This window comes from Ictalurus punctatus, chromosome 10 (assembly GCF_001660625.3).
Source record: "Ictalurus punctatus breed USDA103 chromosome 10, Coco_2.0, whole genome shotgun sequence".
Classification (NCBI taxonomy): domain Eukaryota; kingdom Metazoa; phylum Chordata; class Actinopteri; order Siluriformes; family Ictaluridae; genus Ictalurus; species Ictalurus punctatus.
In genome coordinates this window covers 16,966,910-16,980,000 of record NC_030425.2, presented here as the reverse complement: position 1 = coordinate 16,980,000, position 13,091 = coordinate 16,966,910, and the positions used below count along the sequence as shown (strand labels likewise).

The 13,091-nt window shown below is 38.0% G+C and overlaps 1 protein-coding gene across 3 annotated transcripts in view; it reads left to right on the top strand.

Annotated features, from left to right (window-relative positions):
• Nucleotides 1-10,849, top strand: part of cdc14ab (cell division cycle 14Ab) — a 51,463-nt gene extending 40,614 nt beyond the window's left edge. The window contains exons 14-16 of one of the 3 annotated variants that reach the window (XM_047158023.2): nt 3,618-3,758; nt 4,565-4,940; nt 10,532-10,849. In XM_047158023.2, coding sequence (XP_047013979.1) covers nt 3,618-3,758; nt 4,565-4,940; nt 10,532-10,561 — 547 coding nt within the window. In that variant the 3' untranslated portion in view covers nt 10,562-10,849. The remainder of the gene's footprint in view (nt 1-3,617; nt 3,759-4,564; nt 4,941-10,531) is intronic. The other 2 variants (XM_017478434.3, XM_047158024.2) reach the window with 2 other exon arrangements.
• The last annotated feature ends 2,242 nt before the right edge of the window (nt 10,850-13,091 follow it).

Here is a 13,091-nt window from a genome sequence, read left to right as displayed (position 1 = left end):
TCATAAAATGATCATCTCTAAGTAGTTTAAGATGTCCTTAAGATGATTATATGTAAGCTTGTCCTTTGAGGGCCAATGCTCTTATGGCGTGTTATCAGGTTTTCTTTTTAGTAGGAGTAATAACAAAAATATCACATCATGATTCTCAGACATTTCTCAGATGCACAATATGACACCAGGAAAACGGTTTAAAAGAAAGGATTGAAAAACATGTTTGATGCTACTTTATTTAATGTCTAAATGATCTAATGTATTTTAGATTTAAACAACATATATTTTTTTAAATCTTTAAAATATTTCATGTAAAAATTAACCCTGAAAAGAAGGAAAAATGTCAATTAAAATCTGTAAAACATTTAAAGATTTAATTACAAAATATTAACATGAAATCAGCAGCTTCCAGTCAGCTTGTAATAATGTTTTTAAATGTAAAAAATCTCTGTATAAGTCAAATTTAACACAATATCAATATTGGCCTATATTATCACCTCGCCTGGCACCAGTTGTTTTTACAACTTGGTCAGCTATGGACTAATGGTACGTGTTCCTGTGCCTTTCAAACAAAAGATGTGGAGCTAAAGTAATTACACAGGAGCCGGGTGCCTAGTGTGCGGTTGCCATAGTAACATGCAGTGTCACTTGTCTCTCGTAGATGTTGTCTTTGTTCCTTAACACAGGTAGATCCTGAAACATCATTCCCTTTAATGATGTTCTGTCTTTGTGAGCTATTAGTGTATTATCTGTTTGATTAAAGCACTAAGGAAGTGCCGATCCCTTTTTTTCTATTTTTGATTGAGTACTGAGAACTCTGATGATTTAATGCTGCATTTTAATAATTGCAGAAGCTGTATAAAAGGTATGTGAGGGGGCCTCCTGTTCAGTTAATGATGAGCTTAAGATGAAGATAATGATGCTGAAACAAAACGTAAATCACCCTAAATGATCCTATATCTTTATCAATAACATAGAATTTCATTAATAAAAAAAATAAATCTTCCAAGTAGAATTTTGTAGTTAAAATTTTCATTGACATGTTCTGTGGTCTATTTTCACTTTGTTGAATTACCCACAATGCCGATCGACTACCTGCTGATAGTGGTGCAGCGGGATTTACCCCCACTTCTTCTCTACATAAACAGAGTGATGCATCTGTGGTTTAGTCCTTTAGTCTGTCCAGCTTTCTCACCTCCTCATCTGTACATTCTGCTCAAACAGACCAGTTTCCGAAGCTTTCATGCTAAAATGGCTGTAAAGGCCATTACACTCATCATCTCGTAGCTCGCAATCTAGCTGAGCCGAGTCTCTGCTGTTATGTAACTTAGTTACATAGCTGCATTGCATTCTGGGACTTTGAATTCAGTATTTTCACAATCCAGTGTTAGGTTTCTCATTAATATGATGTTGAAAGTAGCTAAAAAATGGTGAGGGATTAAATAAGATCTTGCTCCTTCCCCCAATACCCCCCCCTCCCCCGGCAACCCTTGGTTTTGAGATTGTTTAATTTTCTCTACTTTTAAATTCCCTCATAACTGTCAGCGGTGAACAGTATGACTCGGGTCATGCTGGTTTGTTTTTAAAGCTCAGAAGCAAGCACACAACTACTGAATACATAATTCATTTCACCTTTGACCCCCTTCCCCCATTGCTCTTCTACTCAAAAACATGGAAGTCCACACCAGATTCCCATCACTGACTTTTTGAACTTTTTGAAATATATGCCAGAAAGAGCACACTAAATGTAAGCATCCTTGTTTTGAACTGAATTTGTAACATGAAAACTAGCTGCTGTCTTGTTTTCTTCTATTTACCTGAGCAAAATTTCCATGCCCAATATTTATCATACAACTACAAATAGTACGTCGTTTGTCCCCCACCTTCAAGCACAGATTATGCAGCACAGGGCACTTATCGCTCTTCTCAAGATCCATGGCTCACAAAACTGACAAAGCAGCTGGCAGAAGAGCAGAACAATCACATGCAGATATCGATGATGCGCTCAATGATGCGCATGGCCCGCTTTTTAGCACTTTGTGCGAAATTAATTAAGGGCCGAACACTCGTTCAAAAGGAGGTTGTTGAATTTACATCAGAGCCTCAGAGTGGTGAGAAAAGAGGCCTCTCACCCCAGAATGGTCCTCCTACTCATTTTACTGCACTGACCAAGAGAGAGACAAAGTTACATGGAAAAGACGGATGGATTAATGAAAGACAGCTACACAGATGGCCTCTTCGCTCGAAAAAGACACAAAAAGTGCTAAATGACCGAGTTTGAATGAAAGAGATGGATAAAAATGGAATGAATGCACACTGCAGCTGCCTTTTTTAAACCCCATTCATCTGCTTTTTCTTCTCTAAGTGAGAGAGGGAACTCTTCATGATGAAGAGCTGCTGAAGAATGAGTAGTAGGAGAACACAGTGCTCTCTCTCTCTCTCTCTCTCTCTCTCTCTCTATCTCTCTCTCTCTGTCTCTCTCTGTTTCCTGCATCTTTCCTGACCCTGTGCTTATTACCAGTGCTTCCTTATTGTTCCTCCCAGGCTATTTCTGGCTCTATCATAACCCCTTTCTAAAGTGGCACCTTTAAGAGTCAATTTTCTAACCATTTTAACCCTTAAGTAGTTTATATATTTTAAAAAAACAAGCAAACAAAAACATGCGAAGCTCAGTTCACTCAAAGTGTTTGATAGTTTGCTTTATGGTGCTGTTAAAAATAAATATGGGAATTTTTATGTTTGTGTACTGTTATCAGTTGCTTTCAATTATGTAACAGGAAATTTGGAACGGAAAGTGGAACTTCCCCTGATTGCCATCTAGAAAGTGGTGCTGTATTTATGTCCATATCAGTGGAAATTCCAGAAAGAACTTCACTTTGATCACTGATTATTTTGTTGAAATGACCGACTTCTTCTACATAGTGGACAGTGTGTGTACATTAGGGATACACAAAGTGGATAGAATATTACATTTTATATCGATTCTGAGGTTTTTATACTGTGAAACGTCATTTATATACTTTAACATTAGATTGCATTGTGTCTTCTTATTTTATTCAAAATTATTTATACATTAGTGCTATGATTTATCACAATACCCACAGACAGTATGAGGATGGTCAGGATGCCTAAAGGAAATCTATAAACATGTGTGGTGATTTATTATAAAGTATATTGCACACACGGCTGCTGTGTTTGATACCGCTCGAGCTAACGAATTCACAAAAAATTGTATGGTTTAATGTTCACAATGAATAAATATATATTAACAGTCAAGACTGAGGTCAGCATGTACAGCATGTTAAGGTGACGTTCGACATGCACCATATTTATATCTATATCATACAGCAGGAAAAATATATTTCAGCATTTGTTGATATTTGTTAATATGTGTAATTATTAAAGCTCCCTTTCCCCAAGAAACATTAGATACATAACTAATTAAATTTAAACGAGTATTTTGATGAAATTGACTCGATTAATACTCTCTTCATGTGTTATTATCTGTATTCCATTTAGTAGATCAATGAAAACTGCTTTATTTTGGTCTTAAAAATACCAGGGAAATGACAAAAAATGTGACCACAGTTTAGCTTTTCTCAACATGCGTATGTGTTTCACATTAGACTGACTGGCTCCAGTACTCATGGCCCAAGTTCCCCCCTCAAACCCTCCAAATTGCCATCCCCTTCCCCCACTTCCACCACTACCTCTGCTTCGGCCAAGAGAATCAGCCGAATCTCTCCTTCCTCAGCCAATCTCAAGAGGTGAGCATTTCTTTGCATAGTCGTTTATGTCTCTACATTCCCGTTCTGAACCATTCTCATGTTGTTTAGGCTGTACAGACAATTCTGCTTTCACTTCCCCTAACCTTTCCCCATCTTGGCTACATCAGTTAGTTAACTATCTTAACACTTTCCTTCCTTTCCTCTGTGCTTATCTGATATATAACCCCCACCCCCACCTTTTTCCTCCATGTCTTGCATTTTCCCCCTCAGCCCCCTGGTGGTGATTTTCCCTCTCTGTGACTGCTCTATACGCTGATGCAGAGAAACAACCGGTAGATACGGGTCACTAAATTGAGTGGGTGATTCACATCCGCTATGCTGATATTTTCCCATATTACATTTTAAAGTAACTTTCACCCTTATTCATGCTAACTCACATTTACACTCTATCTATATCTTTCTTCCTATTTCTCTCTCTCTCTCTCTCTCTCTCTTTCTCTCTCTCTCTCTCTTACAAACTCATACTAGGGAAGTAGGGCATTCTATTGTTTTCTTTCCTTGTTTTTATACCAAGTACTTCACAGATTATTATGACCTCCACGACAGCTTGGCACATTTTCTGGGGCATTTATAATAGGCCAGCAGCCACTGAACTGCTTTTTTGTGCTAAAAAAATCACAAAAACAGAAAGACCGAGCCACTTCTGCTCATCCGGCATCTTCTGCCTGTCGTGATGTTGTCTAGAGCGTGTGGTGTGTGTTGAGTGTGTTGCAGTGATGAGTCCACCATCCCGTCCCCAATCTGTGTCCATGTTCCTTTCCTCACTCCCCCTGTCCACCTTTCAGCTCCTGTCTAAACTCCAGATTAGCCACTTCATTAGGCAACCTGTACGTCATCGCTGGAGACTCTGGGAATCACCCTCGACCCTCGTTTGCATCCTCGTCTCCGTCCTCATCTCTGTCCTTCCCTGTCCCCCGTGCCACATTTGCCAGCATCTCGGGTCTGGCTGCACACAGGTTGCACTACGAAGTCAACAACAACAGTGATCAGTATAGCACCTCCAATGCCAATTCCAAGATCTCGGCATTCAGCAATCACAACTGCAGCAGCCTGGGTGGAGCCTCCAGAACTGGGAGGTTTGGCTTGAAGGAGCCAGGTCAGAATCCGGTCACCGCAGGTCTGAGTCAGGCCTCAACCCGATACCTCAGCCGCTCCATTCCCGTAAGTGAGCCTGTCCTCCTCCTTGCACATCCCTGCACATGCAACAGCAGCATTTCTTCTCACAGCTCCTTTCTCACATTTTCTCATTCAATGTCATTCCTTTTGTTCAGGTGTAATCCTTCTAATCCTACTCATGCTGGGATTAAAGGGATGGTTTGGAGAAAGTTTTCTCTTACTTCTTTAGTTTTACACTACAGCTGTGAAACTAATGTAGCTTATGAGTAATGGAAGTCTATGTTGCCCAAAATCTTGCCCATAAATACACAGCTATGAAGTTTGCTTCTTTCGTTTTGCACTGGAGATGCCAGGCTAAGGTAGCTTGTGAGTAGTGGCAGTCTTATGTCATCCAAACTCTTTGTCAAAAGTGCATGTCCCTGATGTTTGCTACTTTATGGCCAAAAGTATGTGGAACGTATGTGGACCCCTGCCTATGACTCTCATATGTGGGTCTTCTAATTTTGCCACAAAGTTAGAGGCAAATGATTGTCTAGAATGTCTCTGAATGCTATAACATTACAATTTCCCTTCACCGGAACCAAGATCTCCAACACGACAGTGCCACTTTACACAAAGCAAGACATGATTTGCCATGGTCAGTGTGGAAGTACTCAAGTGGCTTGCACAAAGCCCTGACCTCAACCCCTGTGAACACCTTGGTGAACACCTTGGGATTAAATGGAATACAGGCCGTACACCAGGCCTCCTCAGCCGATATCAATGCCTGATCCATTAATGCTGTTGTGGCTGAATGGGCAAATCCCCATAGCCACGCTCCAAAATCTAGTGGAAACCCTTCCCAGAAGAGTGGAGGCTGGTATAACATCTTTGTGCTACAGTATTTTAAAACAAACTATACTATATGAACTATACTATATACCATATGGGGTGGACCACAGGATACCATATTGTGCTTCAGGTGTAAAAACTGTATAAAAAATAAAGAAGCTTCTGATTGTTCAGTGTGTCTGCTTTGATGGCATTACAGTGTTTGGCTATGCAGAGGAGTTTGGTTTATGTACAATAAAGATTTTGGTTGACATAGACTTCCATTTAATGCAATTATATTGTCTTATACAACAAATATGTCTTGGTTAAGAAACTATATTCAGCATAAGTGGAACTGTGTAAATTATAATTTTCTCTGAACCATTCCTTTAAGTGTAGTGTACAACTTAAAGCAATGACTCATTAATAAATGAATTTTAATAAAAGAATTAGATCACACCTTTAACTCCATTGTTTTATATTGTTATCTGAATGCTTTTGTCTCTTTAGTGTGTGTATGAGAAAGAGAGAGAACTTGCATATTACTTTTAGCACACAATGTCTAATCTAAGCTCCTTACAAATGCTTCTGATTATCTCCAGGGTGTTTTACTCAGTGTGTTTGTCTTCTACGTCCTCTAATGAAGCTCTTATTAAGGCCTTTAAATATACTCCAATTGCTGTCATCTGGTGGGCTTTAATTGTTTGTGGTGTTGAAACTAATTTTCTAGCAGCACTCAAATACACGCTACCTTTTAACTCCTCTGCTTCATTTCGAGTGTCTCCCACGCTTACTTATTAAACCATTTAAAAAAAAAATTCGATCTTGATTACAGCTAACGTATCTATCTATCTGTCACAGTGGTTCTGGCTGCTTTGTACACTTGTTTGGAGCTGCCTCCTGCACTAACACAACATTTTATGGCTTGTTCCATGCTGCTGTTCGATGCACTGGGATTGTTATAGGGTACACAAAGTGCTTATTGAGGCACCATGACCGCAGTCCTTCCCTGTTACAAGTTTGCCCACACGCTGTCATTGGGCAGTCATGAGACCCATCCTTTACGCTGACTGCTTGTTTACGGCAAAGTTTTAATTGTAGGAAACTTAAAAATTCTGTCTTACATATAGTACTCAGTGACTTTTGCTATATTTCTCCAAAAACCAGCTGTTATGCTGAAACAGTCATCGACCGTAGTTTCCGCTGCAAAATACAGGTTTATATTAATGCTCTTGTTCCAAAGCATTATCATTTCTATAGCAACTGCTCATTCACAGGGACATGTATGGTGGATGCTCCACATAATCTAATACTAATAATAAACAGATTAAAAATATGTTGTTATTTAATAAAGAAATACTTCTAAATGTTGATATGGTTAAGTTTTCTGTGAATAGATGTTTGTTTAACATTTATGGAAGGGCTCACTGATGTCAGCGCTGTGTAAAAGTCAGAGTTAAAGATGCAGGTTTTCCAACATCTTCAGGACAGAGGAGTTTACGCTTTGTGGTTTCTTGATAACATGAGAGAGAAAAAAGAAGCTGGTGAGGGAGTGACTGGTGAGGAATTTATAGCTGGTATAATGCAAATGAGAATAGAAAAGGCAGGTGTTGCACCACATTAAAAGTAACTACAACATGTACAATGTATGATATGGAAGGTGCAAGCTTTATTTTGCATTATTTTGGTATTGTAGCACAGTCTGTCGTGCCACTTATAGCACAGCGATTTGCCAATGATTACAATGTTTTTAATTTATTCATATTTAAAGTTATGGAATGTCAGAGATGAGTTAGTAGCTGTTCATTCTTCACTGGCCTATCTCTCTCTCTCTCCCCCTCAATTACTTGTTAAACAACACCCTGTTTTTAAATCTATTTATTATTAGTCTTAGATTACGGGGAGCTTCTGCCGTACAAATCCCTGTGTATGAGCTCTTACAATAGAAACAAGAACATGTTGAAATGAGTGCATTAATATTAACGTTCACATTACAGCCGGTACTACATGTGCTGTTGCACAAAAATAATGCATGTCTTCTGAGCAATCAGATTCAACTGCGCTGTGGTATAAAGAAAATTCTAAACACCTTTGACCAATCAGCGTTGAGAATTCAGCAGCTCTGGGTACATATTTGTAAGTTATTTGCAAGTTATTAAGAGTGACCACACTGCTCAGTCATTTAGCTGTCGGTTCAGAGGTTTTATGGAAAGGTCAGAAGTGAATTTCCTCGTATTGTCGTGTTTGTGTTACCCACTATTGTTGGTGTAAGGTGTAACCACCAAGTTCAATTAAATGGCCTTTCGTGACTGGAGCAGCAGGATGCAGGATCACTCTACTCCTACGTTTGAAAGGATGGATTTAGAGCCAATTCACGCCTACACCTCACAGCTCGAACATACATCATGAGGTACAATACAGATTTCCTGAAAGCTTTGATTTGGTATTATAGAAGGATTCTCACAGCCAGGGGTGTAGGTTCCTCTGGGGAAAATGTTCTTCACATAGATCTAGTTTTTTGTCCCTTGCCATCAGCTACACATAATGACTTAGACCAGGTGACTCGAGTCGTGAGAGGAACAGCAGGAAGCTGCTGAATTATTCCCTCAACTTTCACTGACGGCTCTCATCCTCTGTTTGAAATGATTGATTTAGAGCCAGATCTTGCCCACGCTTACCCATATGAAGTAAACCTCCATCCTGAGGTACAGGTGCATAGCTCCTGCAATCTTGGTTTGCTATTATGGAAGCATTCCCACAGCTAAACATCACGGATTGCGAGACATCAAATGGCCGTGAGGAGTGTGAGCAGGTTGTGAGCAGTGTTGATGTGCAAGCGAGATCAAAACACCCACATGCTTCAGAATAAATAAAAAAATCTTGTTTAGCTTGTGTGTGTTCTGTTGCTTTTTCATCCATTCAATCAGCATCCTTCATCTTCATGTAGAAGAGACAGACATGCCTAATTCAAGAGAATTTTCCTTTTCTTTCTTCTCACTGAAACTTTTTTTTTGCATTTCCTAAAACTGGAAGAAATGGAATAGGGCTGGGCAATATGAAGATATAATGTCCATATTGTGATGAATTGTCATATCTTTCTGAGATGTTGTGTGTATTGTGATATATTTTTATAATATAATTTTTTATAATCTAATAAAAAAATTTGTTTATTAACTAACAATTATAAACTCTGGAAGCAACTGATTAGATTTTTTAAAAATCTTTAAAATGCAAAATGTGAACATTCTTACAATTTCTTAAATTTATTTATTTCTGTAGATATTAATGTATCATTGAACTGTTGTTGTTTTTAAAAAAAAATTTTTTTTAACTATTTTTCTTATACTTTTTTTAGCAAACCTATATATCATGATACATCTCGAAATATCGTAGAAATGTCTTTTATTATTGTGATATGATCTATTGGTCATCCACCACCCACTACTACAATTGGAAAGGTTTTTCCAAGATCAGTCTTGATCAATTATTTTGGATTATTTGTGGAACCGAGTGCAACAGCACCACCAATGCTTGTGAGAAAAACACACAATGTTATGAAGAAGCAAGAAGTGAGGCTGGGGTTGATTTCTTTCTAGCCCAGACTGTATACTCATGCATCAGTGACAGTTGCATCATGCATCAGTGTCAGGCGATTACACAGAGTGGCATATCCACTAGGTTTGTTCTCCATTCGCTTTGGTCACACATCATCATCATCATCATCAGCAGTGATTCGGAAGGTGAATGTAAAGAATACAGTCGTGGGTGTATGAACGTGAACAAAGTGGATCATTTACTCGATCATCTTTTTTTCCTAAAAAAAATGCCTTTAGAAGAGAAATTAGAAGTAGATAGACGTAGGTTTGATACTTACTTCATCGTTCTTGTTATGCCATTGATGAAACCACAATATAATACATTGTTCAACACTAATAGTTTCATTATTGAGCTATTGTTAGATGTTCGATTTCATCCTCACATTTAAACAGTCGCTGCTATTTCAACCTCTTCTAGCATGGTGGTTAAACTTAACTCCAGGGTCTGGTCGTTTTTACAGGAAATGGACTAGAACTGCAACCCAAAATTGTTTTAACTCTTGTTTCTGCTTGTCCATTCATCAATTTTTCATGCCATTTATCCTACACAGGGTCGTGGGGGCATCTAGAGCCTATCCCAGGGAACTCGCACACAAACACATTCACACACTGTGGACAATTTGGATATGCTAATCAGCATACAACACATGTCTTTGGACTGGGGGAGGAAACCCCAGAAGAAGGAGAACATGCATAGTCTGTGCACACTGGGCAGAAGCGGGATTCAAACCCCCAACCCTGGACGTGTGAGGCCAATGTGCCTCAAATGTGAGGCACTGTGCCGTGTTTCTGGTGGCTGCTTTTGTCCCCCCTATTTCCATTTGCTGGTGTCTATCTCTGAAACCTCAAAAAACATTATCTCCACTAATGTGTTAAGATCTTTTTTTATTATTCCTGCCGTATGTGTGCTGCTTTTCTTTTGAGCAATATGCACAAATTGGCACTCAATTATGCATGCGGTACATCTACATTCAGCAACTTTTTCTATTACTTAGCCCAAATGTTGTTTCCTGTCTATTAGAGAGGAGAGTGAGTGTAATTTTCACATATTTAATGCAAATGAAATTTTCCTGTCCCCATTGAGATGACCTTTCTCTCATTTGTCTGTTCCATAATAATAAGCCTCAAAGCTCAGCTGTTTAGTCTAACGTTTATCCGTGCTGTGATGTGTCATTTTCTGTTATGTTCAGCGTGGTAACGACTGTCTCTTATCTCCCCCCCCTCTCCCAGTCCCTTCAGTCGGAGTGTGTTCGGTATTAAAGCTGCAACTCTGCACTGATCCTGAACCTGTCCTCCTGGCCCATCGTTCTTTCTCCATTCGCTGACATCCAGCCTGCTAAGGAAACAAAAGGAATTGAATACAGCCAGAGGTGCTGGAACTGTATCTGTAGATCCAGTGTTAAAATGCTCTGAAGGAAACTCATAATTATCTATTTTGAAATAGATGTGCTCTCTCTCTCTCTCTCTCTCTCTCTCTCTCTCTCTCTATATATATATATATATATATATATAGATAGATAGATAGATAGATATATATAGATAGATAGATATACATGTGTGTGTGTGTATATATATATATATATATATATATATATGTATGTATATATATATATATATATATATATGTATGTATATATATGTATGTATATATATATATATATATATATATATATGTATGTATGTATGTATATATATATATATATATATATATATATATGTATGTATGTATGTATATATATATATATATATATATATATATATATATATATATATATATATATATATATGCAGATGTACTAAGGAAAGAGATTATTTTTAGACAAGGAATTTTTTTTTTTTACTATTTGTCTATCCTTTTTAATCTATGAACCATATCTTATGCTTGTCAGTGTAAAGTGTACAGGTTATATTTCTGGTTTAAGGAAATTTGTTTAAAGGTAACTATTTTGTTATGATCTTCAAAGTATAAATCTGTAATGACATATCAAACCTACAGTATGAGGGCTAAACTGAGGGATGCAAACATATTAAATGTATTAATCTAGCTAAGCTTTAACAGATTCATGTATGCAGTATAGTGTTCAGGGAAAGAAATACTGGCACAAATTGACGGCAGAGTTCACGAGTTCACTTATCAGAAATAAGTTAAAACGTATTTTATTTCATTTCAAGTATAACCAGACAACAGCATAAATTTCACAGATTGATGTGTTTTGGTACATGTTGTCTGCCATTTTAATTTTTTTTCATCTTTTTTTTACTAAAAAACAGTCAAGTAAACAGATTTATTTTGGACAGTCAAGTGGACATAAAGCTTCCAAAAAGAGAAAATATAAGCAGTGGATGCAATACACAAACTAGCTATTTATATAATAAACAATCCAAACCCTCATGCTAGGGTGATTTAGTTATTTTGATGATATCTACCTGCACTCGATGAATGTCCGTTCAGCATTTTCTGCCGCCGTATTTCTGAACAGCGAATGAAAGATTTTTAGAAGCACATTTTCAGTCCTACATACCTTTTTATTTTTGGTTTGCTTAATTTAAAAGCAAAATTAACCAAACCGATCAATTCCATCTCCACAAAATTATGTGTGAATGCTCACCAGATCCTGATTTCTTTTAAGCTTGTATTGTAAAGCATGGATGTCCTGATATTTGTTGACAATTAAAAGATGTTACATTGACACAAAAAAAAACCTAGTTCAACAAATTAGTTTTAGTGCCTAATACATCTCTCTCTGATTGGCCATAATCTCATTTATGAACCATATCATTGTTAGAGATGTACTAAAGATTCATACAGGATCATAATATAATTGTGATTCGATATTGCCTCAGTGCTCTCTAGAGTTAGTCAAACCTGCAGCATGATTATTTGCTCTCTCTGAGTCTGTTTCTGTGAAATGATCAATGGCCTTATTTTCCTTTAGCAGCAACTTTAGCAATGTCCATGATTATCAGAATAATTTAGCTTGGTCATGTTGCATGTCTCCTCATCATGTTTGGGGGGAAAAAAGCCCCCGTCACATTGGAGTGTGTGAGTGCGGTGCTGTGAGTCGGTACTGGTCCCGACACGCTCTGCAGCTCTACAACGTGATTGTGTTATTTTGTAACAGCTCTAAACTGGAGCTGGGATGCTTCAGGGACTTTATTCCACCTCCTACACAGATCTCATTATGATTCAGCTGAGCACAAGCAATCTTAATACTGTTGTTAATGCACACAGAAAATATACGCTGCTTTCTAGAAGTACCCCCCCCCACCCCCCCTTGAACTTTTCCATGTTTTGTAGTGTTACAACCTGGAGCTGAAATGGACTTAACTGGGCTTTCATGTCATGACTCTTTAAAAATATATATATCACAATAATTGAAGTGTAAAGAAAAAAACTAATATAGTTTGCAATATTATCCATCCATTCATTTTCTATACCATTAATCCTACACAGGGTTGTGGGGGAGCCTGGAGCTTGGCGGGGCTAACCCATCACAGGGCACAATTTCACACACACATACACTACATACAGTTTAGAAATGCCAATCAGCCTACAACGCATGTCTTTGGAATGGGGAAAGAAACCAGAGTACTTAGAGGAAGCCCATGGAGCACAGGGAGAGCATGCAAGCCCCATGTACACAGGGTGGAGGTGGGATTCGAACCTACCATTCCCCCCTGTTTGCAATATTACTTAGAAATACAAACTGTGATTACAGTATTCACCATTGCTGTGAAACACCTAAATTTGTTCTCTGACTATTCCCCTCATTAGTTGTGGTTGTATCAT